General features: G+C 34.5%; 4 protein-coding genes across 14 annotated transcripts in view; 1 reads left to right on the top strand and 3 right to left on the bottom strand.

Moving 5' to 3' along the window:
• Positions 1–177, bottom strand: part of LOC126921721 (tubulin polyglutamylase TTLL5) — a 35,525-nt gene extending 35,348 nt beyond the window's left edge. For 4 of the 5 annotated variants that reach the window (XM_050733513.1, XM_050733517.1, XM_050733516.1 and 1 more), the window contains exon 1: positions 11–177. The gene's annotated coding sequence lies outside the window, so the exon portion shown is untranslated. The remainder of the gene's footprint in view (positions 1–10) is intronic. The other variant, XM_050733514.1, reaches the window with a different exon arrangement.
• Positions 178–371: 194 nt separating this feature from the next.
• Positions 372–7,069, bottom strand: LOC126921756 (molybdopterin synthase catalytic subunit). 2 transcript variants are annotated; one of them, XM_050733608.1, is made up of 9 exons: positions 6,929–7,069; positions 2,361–2,760; positions 2,119–2,265; positions 1,747–2,050; positions 1,229–1,466; positions 1,043–1,128; positions 736–983; positions 602–655; positions 372–531 (listed from the first exon to the last, which is right to left on the bottom strand). In XM_050733608.1, exons 3-9 carry the CDS (start codon positions 2,257–2,259, stop codon positions 460–462), a joined length of 1,143 nt encoding a protein of 380 aa, XP_050589565.1. In that variant the 5' UTR covers positions 2,260–2,265; positions 2,361–2,760; positions 6,929–7,069; the 3' UTR covers positions 372–459. The 2 variants fall into 2 exon arrangements, with proteins under 2 accessions (XP_050589565.1, XP_050589566.1); XM_050733609.1 differs by lacking the exon at positions 6,929–7,069 and adding an exon at positions 3,196–5,100.
• On the top strand, positions 6,434–27,668 carry LOC126921742 (RNA-binding protein Pasilla). 6 transcript variants are annotated; one of them, XR_007712532.1, is made up of 8 exons: positions 6,434–6,824; positions 8,482–8,628; positions 8,714–8,871; positions 9,131–9,482; positions 9,574–10,028; positions 21,813–21,893; positions 21,990–27,410; positions 27,493–27,668. XR_007712532.1 is itself a non-coding variant. In XM_050733570.1 (6 exons), exons 1-6 carry the CDS (start codon positions 6,707–6,709, stop codon positions 10,105–10,107), a joined length of 1,239 nt encoding a protein of 412 aa, XP_050589527.1. In that variant the 5' UTR covers positions 6,435–6,706; the 3' UTR covers positions 10,108–10,239. The 6 variants fall into 6 exon arrangements, 4 of the variants coding, with proteins under 4 accessions (XP_050589524.1, XP_050589527.1, XP_050589525.1 ...); XR_007712531.1 differs by having other exon boundaries at positions 21,813–27,410; XM_050733570.1 differs by lacking the exons at positions 21,813–21,893; positions 21,990–27,410; positions 27,493–27,668 and adding an exon at positions 10,099–10,239 and having other exon boundaries at positions 6,435–6,824.
• On the bottom strand, positions 21,911–26,439 carry LOC126921772 (probable maleylacetoacetate isomerase 2). The gene is made up of 5 exons (XM_050733628.1): positions 26,291–26,439; positions 25,895–25,946; positions 25,663–25,811; positions 25,267–25,471; positions 21,911–25,188 (listed from the first exon to the last, which is right to left on the bottom strand). Exons 1-5 carry the CDS (start codon positions 26,306–26,308, stop codon positions 24,959–24,961), a joined length of 654 nt encoding a protein of 217 aa, XP_050589585.1. The 5' UTR covers positions 26,309–26,439; the 3' UTR covers positions 21,911–24,958.

Here is a 27,668-nt window from a genome sequence, read left to right as displayed (position 1 = left end):
CAGTACTCACTAGCATTCGTAAGGACGGCTACTTTTCGATGAACTTCTGTATGAATAACACATTACTATCAACGATTCACTTCAAATTATATCGGGATAAAGAGAAAACTTCGACAAACCGCAGCCATACCGTATGGCAGCACGACGAAGACTGCCTCTATCAACCGAAACACGAACTAATGTAAGTACATGCTCGAACAGAAGTTTCCACCTGATCGAAAAGTGTAGCCCCGCCTTTCGACCTGCCTGTACTTAAGGATTGGACATAGAATTTTGGTATATAATGTAATGGCGTAAATTTAATGATCTATAATATTGATTAATATTGGTCATTTGCTATATCATAACAATGAAAATGAAATTACTACAAATTTCCTATGCTTATGATATATTATTTATTTTGAAAAATTTAGCTATGTATAAATAAGTGGTCAGTCTTCAACAATTTTTTATGAGAGATCATTTCGTTCTTTTGGCATATTTGTCTTCTAATTCGTGCAGTTTAGAATCAAGTTCTGCCATAGAATATGTCTGAAACGTTTTATTTTATAATGAGTAGTTTTTGGAAATTAAATTATATGACTTAAAAGATATCACTTACCCTTTTCCGGACTGGTTTAAATGTTCCTTTGAGGTTGTTCATATCTTCTGCTTTCTGCAAACAATAATTAATGTTGGAGAATCAATAACACTGAACGTTAAATCGAATTTAATAATATTTCATTAAACTTTTACCCAAAGATCCTTGTATTCAGGAGATATGCCTTCTAAGTATAATATTCGATCTTCGATATTTTTCAGTCTTTCATATACATCTTTGGGAACAGGTCGATTTATTCCAAGAATTTTTTCGGTGGTTGAGATTCTTTCATCCAATACGGACGAATAATTATTATTTGTTTGGGTCGATCCCGACATCGTAGCTTTATGTAAAGCATGTTGATCGACTGTTTGAGGTCCCCAAGCATTGAGTACTCTATGTACTACAAAAATTTATGTTTAAATATTTCATCATTTATGGAGGATTACTACCTTGACCTACCTTTAACATGACTTTTAGAATCTTTTCTCCTAATAAGAATGGCATCTACTCTCGCGCATGAATTATCATTCTCATCATTTTGATCCCTATAATATAATATCATAAAATATCATAATATCATTAAATTACAATTATCGTAAATCGTTTAGTATTACGTGTTTTTTCGTGAATGTCTTATTAACTAACCTTTGGCAACAAAATTCTTGCACATTAACAATGTTTACTTGTTGACGTTTTCTTTCAATGAAAGACAATATTCTGTGATTCAGTTCAGCCGGGGTAGCACGAATCTGAACAAGATTTGGATCAATTATTACATCATCTTCTTCTTTTTCTACTTCTTCATCGTCATATTCTATTACAGTTTCTACTGTGTCATTTACTGTAATATTTTCTGATTCTTCTACATCAATCATATCATGAACTACACAAAAAACATAGTCACAAAATGGGTTAATGGTTGTAAAATCATAAAACTATGATTAACGATTTGTTAATATTCACATATATTTACTATTAAATCTTTTTCAAATTTTTTACCATTCTACAATATATTACATAAATATAATATATATTGATTTTATATAACTGAATAGATACATTTAAAATTTCGTAAAATTATGTAATTGTACTCAATGATTTCTATTTATTACAATTCTCTGTCTTTCTATAAAATTAAGGTATCGTATAAAAATATTATTTACTATTTGACCAGGTACACTCCTTATTTTCTTTCCATTGAACTTCTTGAGTATCATATACCTCTTTCTTCCAAATTGGAACTGACGCTTTCAATGAATTAATAGCATATTCAATAGCTTTTAATGATTCTTCCCTATGAGGAGAAGAAATAGCAATTACTACGCTTGCTTTGGATACTGGTACCTCCCCTAGGCGATGATATATAGCAATATGATAAACATTCCATTGAGAACGAATTTTTGAACATACGTTTTTCATTTCTTTTAAAGCCATTGGTTCGTATGCTTCATACTCCAATCTTAAAACCTTGAAGTCATAAGTATATGAGTAAACATATCTTTACATTTGTAATTACAATTTCAATGGATAAATACCTTCTTATTATCAAAATTGTCACGAGTAATGCCAACAAAACTTGATACAGCCCCACAATTAGGAGCTGTTACTAAATCAATTATGTGTCCAACATTTAACTCTTCTTGTTGCAATTTGACGATATCTTTTGCAGTACTCATTTTAACCTAAAAATACCGCATTCATATTGTAAGACATTTTATTATTAATTCATAATGACGTATTAGCTGATTAAAATATTCATATTAGAAACAAGACAAACCTCCACTAAGTGGTGGAATAACAGCAACTACGTCTTTTTCTGAAAGTACTAGTGTTGTATCTGAAGCAACAAATTCTTCATTCACTGCTAAGATTGATGTATCACGAATGCTTTCTAATTTAAATTGGCTTATTATTTTATCTAATAAGTCAACGTATGATAATTTTTGAGGAACAGTAATGTAACATTCTTTTTTTCCCGTTAACTCTCTTGCTTTTGCAAAAAAATAAACCTTCACTTGTATTTCAGCAACACTGTCATCCATTACGAAGTACATGCACACAATAGCAGCACAAACTCGCAAAATACTTCAGCATTTTTATCGCAAGACATATAATTATTAAGATATCCAATCAAGTTATATAATTAAATAATCATCCAAAGATAATAGATCCGTTATCTGAAACTCAGAACAAGGTTATATTTTTCTTGAACTGCATCATCTTGGACTACATTAATCAAACTAGTGTCCATGTGTGTTGTGGAAAACATTAAAAAATTTTAGTAATAAAATTAATAAAAAGTCACAAATAGAAATAAACAAACATCTTAGCTGATATTGTTAAATGTTTTAATACTTCTTATAATAAATTACACACTTGACTGCGCTATAAGCATATAGTCTAAACCATTCACTTTTAAGCGGTAGAATATAAAATAATTGAATTTGTAATTGTAGTCAAAATAAAAACATATTTACGAATACGAATTATCATTTTTGATATAAAAAAAAATGATATGACTCGTAAGTACACTATACTTATATATATATATATATTACAACTTCCAAAAAACTTGATAGAACGAAGGTATTCTATAGATCGACTTCAAGTACCTTGTATGATATTAAGGTCAACCGAGAAATGAGGTCAACGTAGCAAGGAATCGTACTGTTCCGCTTGCATAATATTCGATGCACAAGAACTAATACATATATTTGTTGGATTATTTCTACAACTCATATTTAGGGAATATGTTAATCAAGGATTACTTATTTTGTTGAATATTTTGTAAAAATTGTAATAATCTAAATATAATCGAGAATTTCAGAATATGTGGAAATCTAATCTGGTAGTTATTAGAGATGAAAAACTTTATAGGATGCAGAAGTAGCTATTTTATAAGTAATGTATTAACAGCGGTGACGATGTGTCAGTAAGCAATAACCTTGGATAAGCATTTAAATGTATGCATCGCGCGTGCAGCACAATGTGCGCGCACGCTTAAGTATAGATGGACAGCCTGCTAACCTAAAGTCTAAAAGAGTGCAGGGATCTAGCTCATTCACTCGAGTTGCTGTGGAACAAGGACAATACATTAAAGGAACTTATTCCTTTAACAGTTAAGTAACGCTCCTAAGACTTACTTAAGCGTCACAATCGAAAATCACATAACACGATAAACCGGTTATAGCAATAGTTATACATATGTTTATTTAGAGATGCTACCTCATCCGAACGCTGGATATGTGACGTAATAAGGGAAAAAAATTCCATGAGTGTTACTTAACGCGATCAGTTTTAAAGGATCAAACTTTTCGATTTTGGGGTAGAAAAATTATTATTGAAATTCTTTAATCAGTTTTTGTAATTGACGTAATGAATAATGCAACCAAAATAAATACACAATTAGCTTCGCGCTTGGTAATGCAATTATGGATATAACAATGTAACTATTGTAATGTGTATTTCACGTAGAAGTTTAGAATGATTTAGTAGCGAAACATACGGTGTGTCGTATGAGAGAGAAGTGCAATCGAGCGAGGTCGTACAGTGATTATATATTGAGTAACGCTACTAGTGCTACTAGTCCCATCGCTCGAAAAATTCATGACAACATATATGTTACATGCACCTACATAATTGGATCGGAGGGACAGTTGTGAGAGTCATACACGCGAACACAACAACCAACGTGTTCGCGCCTTTAGTTAAAGCAAATAGAAGAAGCCGAACAGGAGTATCACGAGAGACAGACAAATTTCATTTCATTTCATTTCTGATGATATAACAGATGATATAAAGATCTTGAAATGCAATCGTGTGCGCGTGTGTCCAAACGTAGTTTTGATTATCAGGTGAAGGTTTAAATAGTAGCCAGGAGCCACCTCGTGGCTTAAGAACAACATTTTCAAAGGAAGAATAATCCCGCGATTCACGAATTGTCGCTCTTGTCGTTTCAACGATGAGCTGATTCACAACTAGTAACAGCATTGCGACACGCGACTATGACTGAAAGCCTCTGTGTATATAGCATTGTTCACTCATGGATTTATACGATTAGTTTGTAATGCGAAATAAATTTTTATCTACGTATTTACGTATCGTCTGATATCGCTGCAACTTTGAACTTTGCCTCTCTTGATAATGAATCGTTTTAGTTGAAAAGAAAAAAGGGAATATGTATTTTTGGAAAGCAATTTTTTAAGGGGAATCGTTTTAGATACGATTTACAGTGTGCCAGCAATGCCGTTTCAGTCACATGTGCGCGCAATCGGTATTAGAAAACAATACCCACGAGTTCCAACGATGACTGCATTGTTTCTGCCCATTGCAAAAAATCTATTATGGTATAATGGATGTTATTTTGATCATGCATATTGATAATGTAATAACATTGTCAGTCTCTTCCGTTTTAATATATGTCGATAAAATATCGTGATTTTTTTTAAATTATTAATGTAGAATAATAACAACAACAGTGATATTTTTTAATCGATTATTTTCGTAAATTATTTACTTAAATCTCTACTGCGAAATTTAAAATAACATGAATTATATTTTTGAACATGTAATTCATTACAAACCCATAGGGCACACTATCTTCGTTGTTTTCTTAGATAAGACTCTGAAAAGTACCTCTTTCTTCAGACTTTAACCATATTAACGGATAAGAATATTATTAACGAACAGATGCATGTACATTACGTACACGTATACGTGATATATCCTATGATTTCACTTTCAAAGAAAAATGGCTGTTTCCCTTTCAACTGACTAGATGTAACGGATCCCATTATTTCCATATCTTAAAGCCAATGACTGTTTCGACAAACAGAAAGTTTGTTCCAAAGGTATGCGACGATATACATCGACTTCAATTCATCATCAAAATTCATAAATATTCTCAATAATTAATCCATATTTGAATAATAAATCGAATCAACATGCGATACCATAATAGCATCTATATTCGTTGATAAAAATTGATCTAAACATCATGCATGATCGTGATAAGCGACTATGATCGTAGTTTTGAAATCATCGCTAGGAAATCAAATGCATCTTATTCACTTGCACATGAACTATGATGTCATACTGCAGTGCGCACCAACAAGATTAACGTCCTTGACAGGAAAAATATTTTTATGATATAGACGGTTTTCTCTTAATAGGAACAATATCTTTTAAAATAGCGGATTAAATACATGAAATTCAAATTAGTACCGTTTACGACATCCTCGCATTACTTATAGATACATACGATAAATGCAACATGCCACGGTAAGTCGCAACTGTAACTGTATGATGGTTAGCAGTAAAATCAATCGATAGCGATTCGTTCAGCTAACTCTGATTCACGGTAGATCGGTCGTGATACGTATTAGAAACCATTAACACGCTTGTGACGAAATGTTAAATCGGTCAGATGAGTTTATACAGGTTGGGAAAAAATACAATAAATTATGTAATATAATGTTACATTGTTATTATCAACAGAAGAAGCGAAGTTAAATCAACGAGACTACACTTTGAAATTAATAAGAAGTATAAAGTGAGAGACGAGCGTGTAAATGCGTGTTTGTCGTAACGATGGAATTTTTGGTTAAAAGATGGAAGAGTATATGCATGAATGCATAAGGGCCCGAAATAAGACGCCCCTGGTGTACGTTGAACAGTACGTCCCTGCAGAACGGAGCCCGCGAGGGCTAGTTAGAAGAAGAGAGTCTAACTGGTGATCCGAAGTGGTACAAGAGCGAGGGAGACAGAGTGAGCGAGAGAGGAACGAGAGGGCCGAGGCACACACCATCGAGTATCAACCAGCTGGTTGGCAAGGCAGCCGCGAGCAGTCGCCAGTGAGACGCGGTACCCCGCGAGGGCTTTCGTCGTTTGTTCGTTCGTCTATACGTGTGTCTATATGTCCGTCATCTCCCTTCCGCTTAAACCTATCGTGGTCGTGCGTACGTTCATTCGTTCGTCCGGTCCGTGTGTGGTGCGTCTCCCTTCGCTTGCTTTGAACGACACTTGCCACCGGTCGCGACTATCGTCTCTGTGTCAAAGTACATCTCTCTCTTACTCTACCTCTCTCTCCTCGTTTCTCTTGGCGTGCCCGACCGAAAAGACAAGATGGCTGCCGACTCAGGAATGGAGACGTGTCCCTCCCCGGAGATTGCAGACTCCAGGAAGCGGCCGCTTGATTGTGACGCGGAAAATGGCGCGACGAAGAGGTCTCATTACGGATCAGGTATTTTAATTGCGCGTTGTCAATCATTTTTATCGACTGTCGCGGTCTAAGCTTCCCTACGCACCTTCACCAATCTTCCTATACATACGATAAAGTACACTCACAATGATTTTCTCTCTCCTTCTCTCTCTTTCTCTCGCTCTCTCTTTTTTTCACTGTTCTCTCTCTTGCCTGCGATGCTCTTTACTCTCTCGCACGGCTTTGACAATCTTGTCGCTGGTGCTGCTGTTGACATAGCGATCGCTCGCTACGACCGTTCCCTTTCGTTTCCCACTTCGAAGCCTGGCGAACGTGTACACGGAGGCGAGAACGCGAACACGGTGCACCGCACAGCGGTTCGCGCATCCTCTCGTGCCACGTCTCCTTCTCTTTTTCCGTCTCTCATCTCCCCTATTTTCCCTATTTCTTCTCTAATTCCTTGTCTCGTATCGTAAGCGCTAACTCACGCAACACCTGTAACGGTGTTTTTACGCGTTGACGGTCATTTTATTATCGTCAACGTCACCATTGTCATTGTCGTTTTCGTCTTCGTTGTCGCCTCTCCCCTCCACCCTTCCCCCTATCACCGTAATCGTCAACATTGTCCTTATTTTCCTGTTCGTCTTCCTTATCGTTTTTGTCGTCGTCGACGTTGTCGTTGTGGCTGTCTCTGCTGTCATCGTGGCCGTCATCGTCGTCATTGTTCCTGCGTGGGCGGTTGTGCCTGTGAACGTCGTTAATGGAGAATCGCTGCTGCGGTGGCTGTCGATCACGGTCCGTGACTCTGCAACTTCGTCCCTGTCGCGCCCGTTTCATCGGACGTGCAACCGCTAAGTTCGCGGCAAGACTCGCTGGAAGTGACCTACACCTTGTTCCATCCGTACGCATATTGTGTACCTTTTCTCTGGCATATTCTCGTAGTGCAGTGCCGCCGTTGTCGCGAAAGCGGCGTACTAAGGAACGCGCCTGCTACCCGTTGAGTGGCAGTTACTAGGATGTGGCGTATCGGTGAGTTGTCAGGCACACCGTTCCGCTGCCGAGGTTGCGGGTCAAGGTCGATGCGAACCGAGTGAGCGCACAGGGCTTCCATCTGTCAAACAGCTGTTTGCCTTCAACGCATCAAAACTTTGTGTCTTTCCGCATTGCACTTCCCCATCCTTCGTCCACCGATTACCCGACACTTTTTCGTGACTCGTGCTGCGTGCTCGTTGATATTGGTCTCCCTGCGCTCGCGTGCCCGTGAGTACGCATGATTTCGCGTTCCAACGATTTAGGAACCAATCAAAAGTCACAAGTTTGAACGCCAATCACAGTTTAACGTGTTAGTTTGGTGAAAAACATTCCAAAGTTGCACAAGAGCTACCTTTAGCTTTCAAGTTCAATATTGATGTTTCACTTTCGTTCGATTTTAATGAATTAGAAATTACTGTGATTTCCGTAAAAAAATTTGAAGTGCTTTTAATGTGTATATGTTTTGTAAAGATTGTGTTAAATTTGTATTTTTCTCTAACTGATTATGCTAGTGTAATAAATATCATTTCTTACTGAATTCAATGTTTTAAAAATTGTAACTTTTCACCTTTTGTACTCTGTTATGTACTAATTTATAATTTATGTGTCTTCATACCATCTGTCGTTCGATTAATGTAATAATTTCTTTTTTTTTTTTTTTATATAGGGGGAGATGGAACATATCACCTCAAAGTATTGGTCCCCGGCGTGGCTGCTGGAGCAATCATTGGAAAAGGAGGGGATACAATTGCCCAATTACAAAAAGATACAGGAGCCAGGGTCAAAATGTCTAAATCCCATGATTTCTACCCAGGTAGACTGAAAATATTCCCTTATGCTGTATTTGTTAGTACAAGGTGGTATGACAGTCTTTGCATACAATTTTATGCGATGTACAGGAACAACAGAAAGAGTGTGTTTAATTACGGGTAGTTTAGAAGCTATAATGGCAGTTATGGACTTTATTATGGATAAAATTCGTGAGAAACCAGATCTCACATTAAAGACAACCGTTGACTTTGAATCAGGGAAAACTACTGCAGAGAGGGACAAACAGGTAAAAAGCTTTGTTTACACACGTATATGCTTTTTATGTATGTTTAGTATACCAGAATATTTATACATGTACATTTATCAGATATTAAACAGATATTGTGTCATTGAATTTGCTTTTGTTAATAGTGACCTACTTATTAACTGCTTTTGTATTAATTAGAAATGCACAACCAAAAGTGTTCTTGTCATATATCTATTGATTGCAATAAGGAAAGCTAACATTTTTTTATTTACATGTAATGTTTAATATAATATTTTAGGTAAAAATTTTGGTACCTAACAGCACTGCAGGCATGATAATAGGTAAAGCTGGAAATTACATTAAACAAATAAAAGAAGAGTGTGGCTCGTACGTTCAAATAAGTCAGAAGGCAAAAGACGTGTCTTTGCAAGAAAGATGTATAACGGTAATTGGAGAGAAAGAGAATAACCGTAATGCATTAATGATGATATTAGCAAAAGTGGCAGATGATCCACATAGTGGAACATGTCCAAATGTTAGTTATGCCGATGTTAGTGGTCCTGTAGCTAATTACAATCCCACAGGCAGTCCTTATGCTCAAGCACCTACAAGCACTCCCACGTATACTTCTACGGCTGGCATCAATACAGGTAAGATTTCTAGTAACATAAAAAACGTGTAATATAGTTCCAGGATTAAGGTATGATAGTTGACTAAATTGTGACTTACGTTTGTTCACAGTGAGTCTCTTGAATGGTGCTGGATTAAGCTTGAACTTGAATTTAGGAGCTGCAATTACAGCAGGTACAGCACCAGTGACAACGCAATTGTTGGAACATATAAAACTAAATTTACGAACGGCAGGTTTTTCGGAACCTGCTGCTAGCGAAATTTTGTCTGCTATCGCTACACTTGCTAAATATAATCTTCTCGGAATGGGAATCGGAATGCCTTCTAGTATGGGTTACCTTGGAAATCCTATGGATAGCACTACAACAGCAAATGGTTCGAATAACAATGGCGGCGTATTTGGGCCAATTGGAACAGTTCCTGCTCTTGGATCTACGTCTCCCACACCACGTAATACACTTGACAGATACGAGCCTTTTGATCCATTCAGACAAAACAACACAGCTGCCAGTGCTATTCATCTAAACAACAATTCGTTTGGCCTTGGCACTAACCAGTTATCACTTGTAAGTAAGAGTCCTACACAGGTAGACGCCAACAACAAGGAGACCAAGAAAGTAGACATAGAAATTGCAGAGGTTATAGTGGGAGCTATTCTGGGACCCGGTGGTCGTGCCCTCATTGAGATTCAGCACCTAAGTGGCGCCAACATACAAATCTCTAAGAAGGGCATGTTCGCTCCTGGTACCAGGAACCGCATAGTGACTATCACGGGTTATCCTAATGCAATCGGCACTGCTCAATATTTAATTGAGCAGAGGATCAGTGAAGAGGAAGCAAAACGAGCACGTCAGAATGCCCTCGCCAATATGATCCATTGATTTCAAGTACAGCACTTTTGTTCATCCCCATTATTGAGCTCCGTTATTCATCTTTTCACATCTTGAGGTGATGCTGCGGTAGCTCTCTCTTCCCTTCTTGAAACACTCGTCCACTACCACCTACCACCCGTTGTCATCTATCGCTACATCACTATAGCGCTTGCATTCTCACATCACTGTTCATGCATCCATCATGATTCGTCAACATTTATCTATCTTTTAAGATTATTATGATATATAAATATTATATGTTAAATGATAACTACTACAATTGTTCTGTGATACACCACGTTACGGGACTTTATCACAAATAATACACGTACCACATCAGAGTTACATAATATATCTAGTTGTATGGTATAGGATATTGAAAGAAGGCATGATGAAATTATGATTACATTAGAAACGAAATGGCACAATTTGGCCATAGTTGTTCTTGGAAGGTCAAGACGACAATGTTACATGGGTAATTGTTTCGTTTCATAAAAATAAATCTATTTTTTCTTTTTTTTTTTTTTTTTTTGTATAGGAGCATAATCTTAGTACTAATATGAAAGATATTTTTAGTTAGAAGGTCATACAGAACTCACAAATTGAATGACTTCGATCTGAGGATTTAGTATTTTAATGTGTATCGTGCAGATCAAATTATATTCACTTCCATAAAATGATGTTGCAAATTATTGTATTGAACTGTTCCTTGAGCTATGAAATGATTAGGCCATTGAACGATTAACATGCTATATGAGCAAGATTTCTTGAGTACAGAGTAATACCTTGGCAAAACCAAAGATCTTACATATGTAAAGCAGAAATAACTTGGCTGGAGGATAAATATACATACAAAGGGAGAGCTATTCTATGTATAAACATATATTTATATATTTACAATGCTGGCTGGTCCAGTTAAATGAATAACATAATACTTTATTGCCAAGTTTTATTCTGAATCCCAAAGTCTTTATTTCTCAAAATCTTCATCAAATTATATCTTATAGTATTTAGATTAATGTACCCAGAAGTATATAAACATCAAGTCTCATTCTTCCTTACTCATACCTTAGGAACAGAGGATTCATTATATTAGCGTGCTAAGATAAGAATTACTCGATTCATCACTGAATCAAAAAGATCCTCTCAAGTAACATTTTGGTATGGTTAACATGCGTTGTACATTAAAACTTTTGTCTAATTATTTTTAGTTTCAAGGTATATCAGTTGAATACAATTTGAGTTAATGAGATACATTTCATGACACTTTGCAAAGCAAAAGCTGTGACATAGAAATTTGTTTTTGTCATTCCTTTATATTATAGCAGCATGAATATAATTATTTTTGTCATGTAGAGATATTTATATTTATATACATCTGTTTTCAATAGTTTAATCGTGAAATATTTTTTGAGCAAAATATTCCATTCGCTAGTGCTTTCAATTCTTTTCTATGCAATGATTAATGTATTCTGATGAAAATACAGCAAATTAAGGTTTCTACATACATACATATATACATACATACATACATACGTACAGTTCTATGTAAAAAGTGTCTGTCATGGTCAGCAGTCATGTCATACATCCTTGGGTTCTGTATGATACTGCTTTATGTGGAATTCTATTTAAGGCAACCAAATCTTTGACAGATTTTTAACAACTGCACCTTGACACTGAATCAAATCTTTAGATAGGGAATGGATTTTAGCTAGAAACTTCGTTTATGTTGATAATAATTATCAATATTATAAACAAAAGAGCAAACAGCTTATATTTCATTGCTAGATAAGAAAGAGGATACAGCATCTACTAATAACAGACGTTTCAAATCATTGTTTTTTGGGGGGGGGGGTAGGTATTAGGAAAGGGTGATATAAGGGATAGGCAGTAATCAATAATGGGTTTAGTTAAAGTATCTGAAAACGTTAGCTGTAGCGTCAAATGAAATATATAAGTGTACATGAGTACAATTCATAGCTGGAGACGCTGGCTCACCACTCTTTAAAAATAACTTGTATATTCATAAATATCGCATAACACGAGTAATAATATATTACACACAGAGAGAAAAAGAGTAAATATATATATTATATATTATATTATATATATAATATATATATGTATATAAAAGATGCATCTATATATACATGAAAAGTTCGAATTAGATTATTAAATAAAAGAGAATTCATATTATCTAAAATATAAATGACATATATGTGTATATGTATATGTATATATGTATACACATATATATTCTATATATATATACATATATAAATATAATATATAAAAGATATAATATAAGTAATGAAATGATATTATAAACATTGTTGACAAAATATTTGCGTCCGCGTACGTAAAACATGATTTTATGTTTATTCATAAATTGTATGTGAACTATTGATTAAACTTCACTGTGTTGCCCAAATACATTGAGAAAGAAGTCACAGATACGATAAAGATGCAAACTATTGTTAGATTGCTGTAGATAGATCTATTTGAAAAAAAAAAAAAACTTTAATAGAACATGTTACGAACGTCACGTGTACCATTAACTTAATTTATAAATCACTTTATTTTAATATAGCCATTGCGCTATTAATATTAATGGCAGCATAATATTTCTCTATTGCATCCGTATATGCAGTACTTTTTCTTCGCTAATTATACGTATCATCACATTAGATCTATCATTGGCGGTTTCTTAATTTTATCCTATCGTCACTTTCTCTCTATCTCTATTTTATAATTCACACTTTTTCTGACTGCCGGTAGGCAGGTGTGTTCCAATTGATTTGGACAGGCCAAGATTTTCAAAGGGAAACAGATTTTATACCATTTTCATTTACACACATCGATTCGTACTTTTCTCATTTATGACTCTCATATGATTATTTGTACTAATGTATCTAAATCTAGTATTGCAGTGAACTTGTATAAGTAGATGAAGGAAACAAATTTTTCATTCGATTTTCGTCACAAGAATGTTGACATATTTTGTGCTTGTTACAAGTAACATCGATATTATTACAGTGAAGTGAAATAGACTTTTCTCACATAGAATATTTCTTCTGTAACTCTTTTTTTTTTTTCTTTTTTTTATGTGTAGCATATATAAGCAACAAAACATGCGACGAATGATTGTATTCTGGTTGTCACGTTGAAAAAAAAAAAAAAACGAAAACATGCTTGATCATTTGAATATTCCATTACCAAAATTACAATGTTTCTAATATTATCGGTTACATAGGAGAATAATCCTTATAAAGGTTCCTTATGTCATTTCCTGTAATCGAAATCAAACAGCAATTATCATTTTTCGATTCGAACAGAGTCCGTACGTATGTGAAACTTGTAATATGCACATTAACGAAAAGAAACGGAAGGAAAAATAAGAACGAATAAGAACGTGTAAGTAAATCTCTTTCAAGTAAATCTCTATGACAAACAACTTGTAGGTAGCACGGGATAATTAGATTAGGTTACGGTTTTTCTCAGTAAACACATTCCTTAGTAGAACACATTATGTATAAGGATAGCTGTGATGAGGTTGAAATGAGTGAAAGAGAGAAAAGAAGGGAAAATAATTGGGTGAGAGGGAGATAGGTGTTTATCAGCTGCCAGTACGTGAAAATTGCCACGATACGTTGATGTATGTAGTGTGTAAATTCATAGAATTTATTTGTGCAGGGAAAAATAACTCGATGGCGAATAACGATTCATCAGCAAGGAGAAACGAGAAGACGTATCAGTTTTATTCTACGTGATAAAAAGATGATGTTGATGTTAAATGTTCAATTTTATGAGCATCGCATGTCGCAATATCCATTTTCCAATGTTATCGCTTGGAACGTTTGATAAGAAAGAAAAAAAAAAAAGAACTAACTCACTCTCCTTGCACCATCGGTAAGAAACGAAGCGATAAACATATTACAAGTTATAGTGATCAGCCAGTTTACTATTAGTATTTCCTTTAGCGGTTTATATACATCTCTCTGTACAATATTAGTATTTTATAAATATCGTAAATGTTACGGGGCTACGGTTCGCATGTGTTCATCGGTTTAGAAGACGTATAACGTAATAGGGAAAGAAATTAAAATACATTGAATCGTAACTATTAACGGTCGATGCAGAAAATTCCATAGAGATAAACGTCCAACGGGGAAGAACGATCGTTCGTATACGTTTCTTCTGGATTGTTTCACGTTTACAGATACCTTTATAGGGTTCACCTTTATACGGTTGCATATTATTGCGTTGAATTTTATTGTTCGCGTGTTGGACGATTGTTGCTTGAAATAACGATACGAAAATACCTCCATGCAATGTGGCAAAAAGGAAAAAAAAAAAAAGAACAGTATTGGTTGGCCAGTCTATGTTACCTACGAGTTGTTTAACGAGAGGACATCGTTAGAGTAATTAAGCCGGCAGTCGCCACACATTTAGAAGAATCTTATTTCATATGACGCTTTGTTTTGTACAGTTTGAGATATATTTCATCCGATCATTCTCTAGGTAATGAAAAAGAAAAAAAAAAAAAATTAACGATAATAAACATGGTGAACCACGGTGCCAGAGAATGGTTGTTGAGCTCCGTGGATAGTTGTACACGATTACTAAGTATAGATGTGTAGGTAGTGTCTTAAATCTCTTGTAAAAATCGTCATTACAGGTTCAACGTTTTAATCAATAAAAGGACTAATCGATAAAAGGACAAAAAAAAAAAGATATTTACAGAAATGGATAAAAAATGTATAATTATACTCTCGCACGTGGAGACGTAGTGTAGTAATCAGGGAAACTGTAGGAATTGCATTGATTCGCCTCAATTCTAATATGAACTATTGTTACAGTAACTATAATTGAATTTGACACACGTCGCCACGATGGTGTGGCTTGCGTGTCACGTTACTTGGCTGTGTGTGCTAGGCTACATCGTAATTCATGTTCCATCATCCATCACTCCACTCGCACAGACTCCATTTACCTGTATAGAACGGAAATAAATAGCGGAGGGGGGAGGGGGAAAGACAAATTAAAAAAAGGGGGGGAATTAGAGGAAGAGAGTAACGATGATTTATCATTAGCTACATATGTAAATTAATATTCCGATACGAACGAAAGGGAAAGAAGGAAGGAACGAAAGATCGAACGAGGGATCGCTACATATTCGATAGCAGAGAAAACAAAAATGAAAAAATTCTTTCGCACGACATTTACACACTCCACCCAATCACTTTAGTGCCATATTGATATCCCATCAGCCACACTTGTTGACGTTTTGACGGTAGAACGTGTTGTTAAAGATGTGTATATTCTGCGACTATGCAGGCTGTTTTGAATAAAGTCGGAATACGTTTATTTCTCATTACGCATATATTAAATCGTTACAAAGTATTATGAAACACACCTGTATATGCTTATTTAGTTTCTGCAGTGTACAAAGAATCGTTTTACAGCTGTCGAGGGATTTTAATGTTGATTATCACGATGACGAGATAGAGCTTATATATATATCTATATATATATCTATACAATATATACACGTATATATTGTGTCGATCTATACGTATTGATTGAAAACTCTAAGTTCGAACTTCTTATTTTATAAAATAATATATTCATGCATATTCTACGAGGAATTAGAAATTTTGTAAAAAATGCAACAGTTTCTTGAACAGGAGCAATGCGTTTCGTTTGGAAATTGTTCTTGTTGTTGTTGTCAAATCAGAGAGAAAGCTGACTTTCTTTTCTCCTATTGCCGGTCTGCGCTTGATGTTAGATTCGATACGTTCGGCGTTGAAACGCGTAGAACAAAAGTGAAGGATTATCGGACGAAAAAATCCTATGTAGAAGATATTTTCGTAGCACAAACCGCTTTTCTTTCGAGCCATTGTTTGTAAAGAAACGTTGCATTTGCACCCTTTAAGAATGTTATATTCTCGGAAGGTTCTTTTACTGCCACTTTTCGCAATCGTTCGCTATAATCAAAGGTATAAACGATAGAGCAAATTAACAATAGTCGAGGGAAATATAAAGAACGTAAATGTAAAGTGTAACGTTACATTAAGAAGTATTAATATACAGTAAGAGATACGATGATAGATGTCGAAGAAACGGTAAAAAAATGAAACGTCGAGGATGAAGAAGTAATAATAATAATAATAATCGATTGCATTGCATTGATCGACAATATAGCAAAATTAATTATTTATAGGTAGAGAGGACAAAGATTAACGAGCTTTATCAACAATTGATAACATAAACGAATTGTCTTGACTTGTTCTTCGCCAGATGTTCCCACTTTAAACGCTGTTGTACGTGAAATTTTTAACTGCTCTGTGTATTGCACAACATTTGAACAACATTTGCAGCATCGATTGGTTCACTGGATATTTTTCTTTTTCCTTTCTTTTCTCGTTTTCGTCGAAGCTTCGCTTTTTGTTTTTTTTTTCTTCCTCTCTCTCTCTCTTCTTTTTTTCTTTTCTTCTTGTTTCAATTCGCCGAACTTAAAATTTCACGATACACCTGCATTGCAATGCCCTTAAACGAGCAGAATAAGGAAAGAGTACACAACACAAAAAAAAAAAAAAAAGAAAACAATACAAAGCGGATAAAAAGAAAATAACAAAGTGGCTGTAAATATTTTATATATAAAAAAGAAAAAGATATATATAGAGAAAGAGAGAGATCTATCTATTATAGGGATACGCGTGGAATTAAACGAAAAGAGGCTTTTATTTTTGTCTAAAAAATAAAAGATGGACGATAATCGAATATAGCGAGACGAGAATTATAATTGGACAAGTTCAAAGAAAAGATAAAATATCCCGACGTTAGTCGATTCTAGTGCATAGTATTTACCGATAAAGTATTAAATATCGCGCCCATCGACACGTAATACAAATTTCGATCATTCACGAGCCCGCACTGTGTCTTCTTCTGCGTAAATCGAGCAGATGCTAAATTCGCAGATCTCCGATATCGTCGTACAATTGAAAAATACGCCACTTACGAAGCGATGCAAAAAAGGGAAAAGAAGAAAAAGAAAGGAACAAAAGAAAAGTGAAGCTTTCTCTCCGCGTACATAGAAAAAGAAAAGAACAGAATGAGACGAGCCTCGTTAGTGTATTCAAAATAGCAATGCATACCGATAACTAAATCTCTACAAAAAAAAAAAAAAGAAAAAAAAGAAGAAGAAGAAGAATCTTCTCATCGCGGATGGCCGAATGTCTGAGAAAAAGAGAAAAAAAAGAAAAAAAAATATGATTCAGAATATCTAGACGCAGAGCGAATAGAACCGAGGAAGAATTTATTCGACAGATAAACTATTTAAAGAAAGAGTAGAAGAAAACAGATATAAATAACTAAATAAATGATAAAGAGAAAAAGAGCGAACAGTGGGCAACTTAATAAGAGAGCACATTTAAACGACTAGAAGATTCGTTAACGTGTAATTAAAAGGATTGTACAAAAGTGTATGTAATGTTATTTTATTGGAGGTGAGACTTAGAGTTAGACTGTTAATACACGGTATATTATTTTGGGTAAGCATATGTAAAGAAAAAGATTAAAAAAAAAAAAAAGAAGAAGAAATAATGAAGTATAATAACGAAGAACTTGGATGAGAATCGTTATTGTTGAGGTAGAAGTAGCACATAGCAGCTCGGGGATTATAATGATGATTAAGGTGAAGAAAAAAAAAAAAACTATTAAGTACCTTGTTGAATATAAGTAGATTAATAATCGCTAAGTCGCGAAGAAAAAAAAAAAGTTGTGCACCGCGATGGTGCATGTGTGCACATTTATGTTCATTAACGACTTGTTGTCATTATACACACACGCACACATATACATACATACATACATTACATACACGCAGAGAGACACGCATACCCGTATACATATATGCATACACGTACAGAGGAACATTGTACACTTGTATAACGCGAAATGTTGCATGCCTATACACGCAAAAGAAAGATTTAAACAAAACGAAAAAAAAAAAAAAAAATATGAAAATATATAATAGAGGGTTTCACGCGAAACGCAGTGCCGCGCGTTGTGCTTTCAAAGGATTGCATCCGAATTACGATGCCGGTTACATTAGATGAAATAAATAGCATTATCTTCCACGAACATTTTGAATTTCAAGAGCAGCTGGCTGCGAAAGAGGTACCATAGTAGAGATTCGTTCGTCACTGATGGAACACGATCACAAGTATTGTACCTTACATTCCTTTGGCTATAAAGTAATAGTAAGAACACGACGACCGTGTGCCTCGTGCGTTTCATGCATCGCGATCACCGAGAAACAAACGAGATAGATGGGGGGGGAGGGGGAAAAAGAAAAGAAGAAAATACGGCTAAATTGGCATTCGATCGATCGATGATAATCAAAAGGAAGGAAAGAAAGATCCGTTTCAATTCGATACGTGGCGCGCTTTGACCGGCCGATTTAATTGACGCACGTATTGCACGGTCGATCATACGTTTTTGTTCCGTTTTTTTTTTTTTCTTGTTTGTTCATTTCGTCAGGATATATATTAAAAAGAGGAAACGGTGCATAAAAAGAGCAGCGATCGAAATTGTATTTTTTAATATATATCTGTATGTATATATGTATATGTATATATTACGAGAACTCGCCTGATAGAAAAAGGGTACTGCGATTCAGCTTGAAAAGTTCGCGAGAAACTATAGTTAAATCTAACTATCACAAGAAAAAGAGAGAATCTCTATTATTATTATTATTATTATTATTATTATTATTATTATTAAAGGGTATAGCGTGTTCTCTTGAGATGAAAGATTATATATATATATATATATATGTATACATTTATATACATACCGATTGGCGAGTAAAACTCTCTGAACGGATAAGAAAAAAAAAAATGAAAGAAGAAGAAGATAAGAGAAACTATAATAGGGCTGTTAATTATTGAGAATCATCTAAGCGATATATTAGAAAAGGGATATGCACGTGTTTGGATACGTGTGTCGATGCGCATCGATTGTCCGTGAAATGGATCGTACAAATAAACGATCCATTTGTAACATTGTTCTGTCACGGTCTTTTTTCCAAGAAAAAGAGACGAAAGTATAGAAGAAAACGAAAACAAAGAAAATAATAGGGAAATGTCGCGTGTAGCTCTGCATACGATAGTTCGGAAAAGAAGGACAGCAAACTAAGCATACGACGAGACACTTGTCCCTTGTGTTTTACGACTCCCTTCAGAACAAACGATTGTTATATTGTATCGAGCACAAAAAGCTGCGTTACTTTTTTCTATAATGTTACGTTCAATTGTATTTTCGCGAGAGGAAACGATTCTTTAACTTCGATTCTCACCTCGGATTTGAACGTTTCAAAAACGCTCCGCTTTTTCGACCTTGCCGAACCAGAAGCTATACCCATTTCGATTTCGTTAGACCGATACGAACGGGCTAATTCGAAAACTAAACGAGCAGGCGAAAGTTGCGCCGATTAATCGTCGAGCTGTTCCCCACTCGAGTCGATAGAGAGGAGTGTTTTTCGTGTTTTCCCTATCGACGCGACGAGAATCCACTCGACGTTCTTTTTTTAATATTCTCCAATATTCTTGTTAATATCCCTTACGATTTCCAAAGAAACGATTTTAATCCGACGATTAGCGTGATTATTCGAGGCAAAATTCAAACGACCAGTCAACGATCGGGAAAAATCAAAATGAATCCGAGATGTGCGGATCGATAAACGCGACGACAAGCGAGCATGCATCACACGGCTTGTAAGCCTGAACACGAGAAAGAAGACAAAAATAGGTCTTTGTTTTTTTGATCGACGACGCGAAAATGATTACGTTTTTATTTGATAATTTTTGCTTGTTATTAAAAGTTTACGTGACCTCTTGGGCACCACACTATGATTGTTATTGATGAAGTATATATTATACTATATATACATATATATATATTTTATATATGTATATATAATTAGTTCACAGCATTTGAATTTACTCTAAATAATTACTTTACACTCTAATCACATTTATTTGCATCCATAAATTGTTATTCTTTCATCATCAGAGTTATTCCATTCAATGTTAAATAATTATAAATATTAAACATAATATATTAACTATTTTCACTCATGAGAAAGCATCGTTACCTGTATGACAAGTGACCATAAGAGCATAATAAACAATCGCTCATTAAATGCATTCTGTTGTTCTTCATTTCATGACCTGGCCACACACGTTCCATCCATCTACTCCATCGATCCATCCATCTGTCCATTCAGTGTCGCTGTATGATCGTCATACGCATTCTCTTGTCGTTTTTTTTTTTTCTATCTCTTTCATTCACCAAAGACTGTTTCTCCGAGTATATATCGCAGAAGTTTCCACCGTAAAGGAAGAAAAAAAAAAAAAAAGAAACGTTCCTCGTCGATGGAACGTCTTTTCTTTTCCTCTTTCTCTCTTTATCTATTTACCGTTTCGTTTCCGATAACGGAGTCCAAATGAATTCAGTGCAATTGTAATTTTGTCGAAATTAGGAAGGTTCCCAATCGATTGATCGCGACACGTTCGTACTTTATTCTCCCGTCTGACCGGACACGGTCTCGCTCCACTTTATGACTTACGACGAAGCCTTCCAAATTTTGATAGAAAGCTCACGAGAGATGAAAACACGCACTTGATTAAGTGGTAGCATGCGTACCTGTAAATACGATAATGTACAATTTACAATTTTACGCGACTAGTCTGTAAGTTCTTTTATATGTACATACACGAACGGGAGAAACAGGAAAAACAAAATGCGTTTGTATATGCGATGTCAAGTTCACGTGCATGTCTTGCCTCTGGTTTACTCCCGCCTTTCGTCACGGAGAACCGCGCGTTAAACCGGAGGAACGTGCGAGTAATTCCGTAGGTACAATATTTCCGAAGCATATATATCGAACGACGAAGAAGCGCAGACATACCGTTAAACTCGGATTAATAATTAATGTTATCGTCGTTCTATTGTACTCGTTCTAGCTATGTGTGTCGGTTCTATCGCGAACTTTGTTGTTGCTGTTGTTCTTGTTAAACGTATCTCACGTTCGGAATAGCATATCATTCGGAATATATATGGCACTAAAGGAACCGACCAGATCGGTTACCCTTGCATTTCGTCAGCGTACAAAATTCGCCGTACAAAACAGAAAACCCCGTGCTGTTCTAACTAGTCAGTATAGATAAGGGAATGTATTTTTTTACACCATTGATTTGTAATAAAGATATTGAAAACGAAAGAAAATCAATCCAGTTCAGACAGAGGAGATACGAGAGCGCTTGTGTTATTCGAAAAAAAAAAAAAAAAAAGAATAAAAAATAAGGAGAACAAAGCGATATCGATGAAACCTTTGTGAAGCGGATCGACGTTTTTCCTTTTAGTTTCACGCTTCTAGCTGTTGCTCAGTTATTTTGCTAAACTCTGTTTCAGTTTTAAATTTCCGTCTACCGATTACGTTTGGAATAAATAATTGGGACGATTCGATCGTGATTATGCAAATTCTGTTGCCGGGTAAGTTGTGCATCCTATTCTTTTTTTTTTTTTTTGTTTCCTTCGTTTTGTTTATATTCATCTCCTTTTTCTTTTCTCTCTTTGTTTCTGTTTTAGAGCGCGGTGATTTCATTGCGTTAATAAACATCAACCATACTGGCTACAGTCAAAACGTATTTTTTATTCGAATGATAAGTGCACATTCACAAATGTATTTATAGTTTGTTGACAGCGTTTTTTTTTCGTTTTTTAGCTTCGCATCTACAAATTAATATACATACACTATGACACAGAATTTATTATTCCTGATAAGCAGTGAACGTACATAATTCATTTTCACTTACAAAATATCTATGCGTATCATACCGGTGATTCTTTCCTTGCTTAAGTTTTCATTAAGTATCGTTTGCATCCGTTATTATAATACATACACGCATTTGCTCCTACAAAGTTTCTTCACGCATCCTTTTACAAATGTGTACGCTGTTCTACCTAACTAAACTCTACTTAGGACCATCAGTAAAATGAACTCCTAATCTGGTTCAACCATTATTGCCCTTAGTTTGTCCGACTATACAGTGATACTATGTTGCGTACTTCCCCTTTTTTCCTGTTAAGTTGTTTGTAAAACAAATGTTCACTGATTCGTTATTACCGTTAGTATTCTAATTATTATTATAATAATCATTATTATTACGTACTTTCCTGCTTCGGGCTCTCACATGTTCGCGAACAAGCTAATAGTGAAAAAGCGCTAAAAGTATAGTTATCGGTCTCCCGAATTAAAAAGAAAAAGTACCAGTCCCCAGAGAAATGGAGAATTCATTTCTACCGCATCGAACACGAAAAAGATCATCGTTGGATGCAATAATATTTGTACACTAACTTCGCGAATTTTCCTCCTACGTTACCTCGAGCCAAATGTAGCTTGATGGTATTTTTTTTCTCTTTCTCTCCAAACATTTTTCATAAAAATTATCCATTTCTCTTGCTCCGATATTTTATTATTACAAAAGTAACAAATATCACGAGAGTTACAAAGAAAAGTTAGGCTCTCTTCCTCGCTATCGCGACACTTTGTTAATGTCCACTAGCATCTTACGTCGCATTGATCGAAGTGTTTCATGATACATGCCTCGATAACAGAGAGATCGACGAACAAATAAAAATCTCTTTTGTGCGATTACGCTCGAAGGGCACCACTTGTTTGCATCCTTTCCTTATGCGTGCTCTATAAACTTTGTAATATATGACATGCGATATATTCGTCGACACGGTACGAACAGCCATCTCGAAGATATGGCTGAAACTGTTTTCCGCATGTAACATTCCAATTTTTGTTGTATAAAAGTTATATACATATGTTATTATCTAATCACACGTTTGCATAATGCACATATCTAAATACGAAGTGTATGTTGCGTCTTTCTTCTCCTTTACGTTAGAATATAAATTATAAACTATCTCTATGTACGTGATAGACCGTTGCATGACAGAAGCATGCAAACAAACGTTCCCCCAACCCCCTCCTGTTCTTACATAATACGGTACTCTCTTAAACACTGCGAATTACCAACTGTTTGCCATCGTACGATTTCTTTATAAATCAAGGATAGTTTTTACTTCCGTAGAAAGTAATGGCAAGAAGGAACCCGGCAATAAGGAACAATGCCGAAGTTATTGATAAAGTTTACCACGCGATTCTGTTTCGTCTTGACTTTTGTTCGTGTTACCTTTGTTGTACAGTAAACGTATCATTTGTGTATAAAACTACGAAATATATGAAAGTTATACAATATAGGTGATACAATAAAAAATGTATCTCTATATAAAGATTAATCTTCACAATAAAATATAGCGTAAATTTCCAAAGTGTGCTCAATATTGAAACGTAAAAATATCCTACAAAATTTCTATTTAATTATTGTTTTCTATCAATTTGATAAAGTTGAGTAAAAAATCATTTTTGAATGATTTTAAAATGTAATTTCTTTGTCATGGAACGCTGAAAAGAATGATTCTATCTTAATAATAATACACACTTGACGAGCTTGTGCGACATATTAAAATCGAGCACACCTTCCTATTTTTTAACATTAAGAAAATATGTAAAATCGAAATTACCTCATATCTACTATTTGAAAATGTTCACTTATGGGCTGACATAGTACGGTGCAAAATGAAACATACTCAAGGTAAAGCTTTAGAAAAAGTAATTTGATTTGTACTTTTCATTCCTCGATATTATTACGGAGTTTGAGCAGATTGCATTCCCTTATTACACGTTTCCTCTTTATTTCTTTGTTTATTCAATGTGTATGTATGTGAGTATGTGTACCTGCGATGTTAAATCTGCTACTTTATACTCGGTAAAGAATTTCAAGTTATATTTAATATTATTTAATAGCAACACTTCTCCTTAATCTAAGTAAGCTAAAAGTAACTGAAAAATTACATTATTGTAAATGTATAAAAAGTAAACTTTTGATTTCAGACAACAGAACCTATTTATAATAGGTCAGTACGTTTTACAAAGTAATTGTAAATACTGTACGAAAACAAATTTTGTTAATTTTGATTCTGTGTATATAGAAACCAATGAAAAAATATAACAAAAATAAAAACAGGCCAACATTCTTATCCTCTGATTAAGTACAGAAATGGTACAGTGCGTTCTTTCACCCGAAACAGATATCATATTACGGAATTCGGTTTTACAAACAACTGAAAATCATCATAGAATTCGATACTCTACGTTACACTGTTTACCATTTCGGTACCTAAAGGTAGTTCACAAGTGATAAAAGGTGTATACTTCTACTAAACAAAAGAATTTAATCCTAGAAAACGATCAAAAAAAAGTTGTATTCGCAAATTTCAATTCACTAATTTACAACATATTAAAAATTAATTAATATACAACACTAGGGCGTATATTATTATCATTTTAACATAATTATATGCTAATGTCTTTTTTAAAAATCAAATTGCATCACCTTTTGCCACTACAGAACTACAACATATTGGACCACTCTCTTCCTATTTCTAATAAATTAGAAGAGGAAGAGGGTGGTCTGCCTTGCTTGCTACTTGGTTGCCTCTGGTGGGCAATCAGGCTGATTGTTTGGATGAGCAGCGGTAAAGGCTGGGTGATTCTCTAAATGACGATCTACCCTTAAAATCGTTGGGAAAGGTCGTAGGTCAACCAGAAACCTCCTTGCATTAAATATCTGTGGTATTAAGCAACAGTCTGCTAACGTGATTTCATCACCTACGCAGTACTTCCCTGCACTGGATGACAATAATTTTTCTACAGCTGAAACATAATAATCTTGGTCACATCTATGCCAATGTATAGCTAAACTCATACTTTTTTTCCTATTCCTTAACATACCTGTTAAACCTCTAGTAATCCAGTGTTGTGCCCATTCCTTCTTGCGTTCTTCTCCAACATAAATCAACACGACTAAATTTTGCAAGGGCTGTATACCACTAGCAATAACCTCGCAAATTTCTCTGACTCTTGCTCGTTTTACTGGATCTGCAGGCATCAAAGGTCGATGTGGTCTGGTTTCTTCTAGGTATTGCAAAATATTTAACTAGAATACAAAATTTTCCATACTTAGTACATTGTCATTGGATAACAAAGAAATACATATGAATGTTTATATACTTGTAACAGCACATGATGTAGAGAACAATTCGAATCATGTTGTTTTTTGCTTCAGAGTATCAACATCGTTAAGGTATACATGATGTAATAACAAATAAACTTACAGATAATACTTACAGATTCTATTAACGTGTGATTGTCAATATGAAGTGCAGGCACCTGCTCCATTGGATTGATCTCACGGAATTCATTAGAATGTTGTTCTCCACCACTTTTTATCAAGCTAACTGGTTTTATGTCATAGGGGATTTCTTTTAAGTTCAGTGCTGTTAAAAAGTACATGTGACTGTTTGTATAAATACGAAAGATTTATTTATCTTAAGAAAAAAAAAAATGCTTTTTTAGTTACCAATTCGTACTCTCCACGAACAAGAACTCCGCCAATAGGAGTAGAGTATTGGCTAAAAGTGAGAAAAAGAATTAAATTAAAATAATGTATATTCCGATACATTTTGCGATGTTTACTGATTTCAAAGCGGCACGTTGATGAAGGTCTATATTGGTTCACCTGAGACCGGCCGAGTAAAAACAGAGTCAAATCAAGAACATTTCTTTCTTGCGGTGAAAAATTGTTAATGATTCAAATAATAGAGGAAAAATTAAATTCTAACAACGCAGATTCCGTACGGATTTTTGTTCGCTGCTTAAAGACATGATCTCATCGCAAATAAAAGGATTGATAATAAAAGCAAGAGTTCTATATAACAATGTCGGATTGAATACATTAAAATGTTAATATGCTTACCTTTCCCATGACGGACATCTCGCCGGGCTTTGATGGACGGATTCGCCTACTTAATGATCTCTGCCCGATTACTCGAGACGACGCTGTGACTCGCGAATCTCTTCGAAATTATTCGGTATCCGTTCAACGCGCGAAATTACTCCTCCCTCCCCTTTTATTCGATTGCCAGACATCCCATTCCACTGTCTCATTCCAGTCTGGGGTTCACACAACCAATCGCATCCCACTTTCCGATAGGAACCAGTGCTGTACGATAGGAAAAACCTTCAAGGTTGACGTATCCGTAAATTCATACAGATTTATATGTATGCTAAGCATCGTTTCACAACCTAACTATTTTAGTAGAAATTATTTTATTTTAATCCGTATATACAAACATATAGTTCATGATTTTCTATCTAATGTAAAATATATTAATAATTAAAAACGTATTTATATTTTTATGTCTTCGCTAATAAAGGTGAAGATAAACAGTGACGCGTTTAACAATTAGAAATTATAATTTTGTTTTCTTATCGTATGTCTATCTACTACATATATGTATATTAGTAAGAATATAAAGATTAAGACATAAGAATGGAAATTTACTCCAATGTAAAGGCATGAGAATTGTTCATAATAATGAAATAAAAGATTTTAGACAGTTCCTTTTTTTACAGCTTATTTTTACAATAGTTTTTAATTTTTATACTTATTTTAACGATATTGGTGATTTTTGTTGAATAACAATTGTTCAAATATAAAATATAGGAAGTAATAAAATTACATGGAAATATTTTATATTGTTACAAAGTTGAAATTTAATAATATCGTAAATATTGACGTAATTAAAAGTTAAATTAAATTTTTACAAGAATTAAAGTATAGAATATGTCGATTTGTAATAATTCCGATTCTTGCTTATGCTGTGCGTTTACAATCCATTTTCGTGTTTCATAATGATAATCTGTATAATGTAGTAAGATGTTAATAATATGATCGTAAAATGTAAATATTGAAAAATATATACAAATTTGCTTTTAAAAATAACGTTTTGTAGGATTACTTATTCTTACTAAAATAATTGTATATACCTGACTTTCGAAGAAAGACTATATATAATAAGAGGTTAGACGACAAAGTAAGATTCCATTTTTTTAAATTAATTTCGCTATATTTTCGGATAATTTCATGTCTTTTATATATAACTGTGATTATTACAGAAGCTAAAATATGTGGAAGTTCTTTCTACACAAAATAAAGCAGAAACTACCAGCTGATAAGGTTACGAAAATTCGATTAAGTTTAGCTGCAATATATGCATTTTCTGCATGGAATTTGGTCATAATTACATTCTACCAATCAATTAAGAAGAACATACCTAGTACTGCAGAAGGCA

Source organism: Bombus affinis, chromosome 11 (assembly GCF_024516045.1).
Source record: "Bombus affinis isolate iyBomAffi1 chromosome 11, iyBomAffi1.2, whole genome shotgun sequence".
In the NCBI taxonomy this organism is placed as follows: domain Eukaryota; kingdom Metazoa; phylum Arthropoda; class Insecta; order Hymenoptera; family Apidae; genus Bombus; species Bombus affinis.
Note: the sequence above shows the minus strand (reverse complement) of the source record. Positions and strands in the feature narration are given on the sequence as shown.

Coding starts and splice junctions, on each gene's coding strand:
- LOC126921756 (XM_050733608.1), bottom strand. CDS start 2,259: ATGAGTACTGCAAAAGATATCGTCAAATTGCAACAAGAAGAGTTAAAT. Junction 2,051..2,118: donor ACAATTTTGATAATAAGAAG/GTATTTATCCAT, acceptor TATGACTTCAAG/GTTTTAAGATTGGAGTATGA. Junction 1,129..1,228: donor CAAGAATTTTGTTGCCAAAG/GTTAGTTAATAA, acceptor ATTATATTATAG/GGATCAAAATGATGAGAATG.
- LOC126921772 (XM_050733628.1), bottom strand. Junction 25,812..25,894: donor TTCGTGGAGAGTACGAATTG/GTAACTAAAAAA, acceptor ACTTTTTAACAG/CACTGAACTTAAAAGAAATC. Junction 25,472..25,662: donor ATCACACGTTAATAGAATCT/GTAAGTATTATC, acceptor TTTGTATTCTAG/TTAAATATTTTGCAATACCT.
- LOC126921742 (XM_050733567.1), top strand. CDS start 6,707: ATGGCTGCCGACTCAGGAATGGAGACGTGTCCCTCCCCGGAGATTGCA. Junction 6,825..8,481: donor GAGGTCTCATTACGGATCAG/GTATTTTAATTG, acceptor TTTTTTATATAG/GGGGAGATGGAACATATCAC. Junction 8,629..8,713: donor ATCCCATGATTTCTACCCAG/GTAGACTGAAAA, acceptor TGCGATGTACAG/GAACAACAGAAAGAGTGTGT.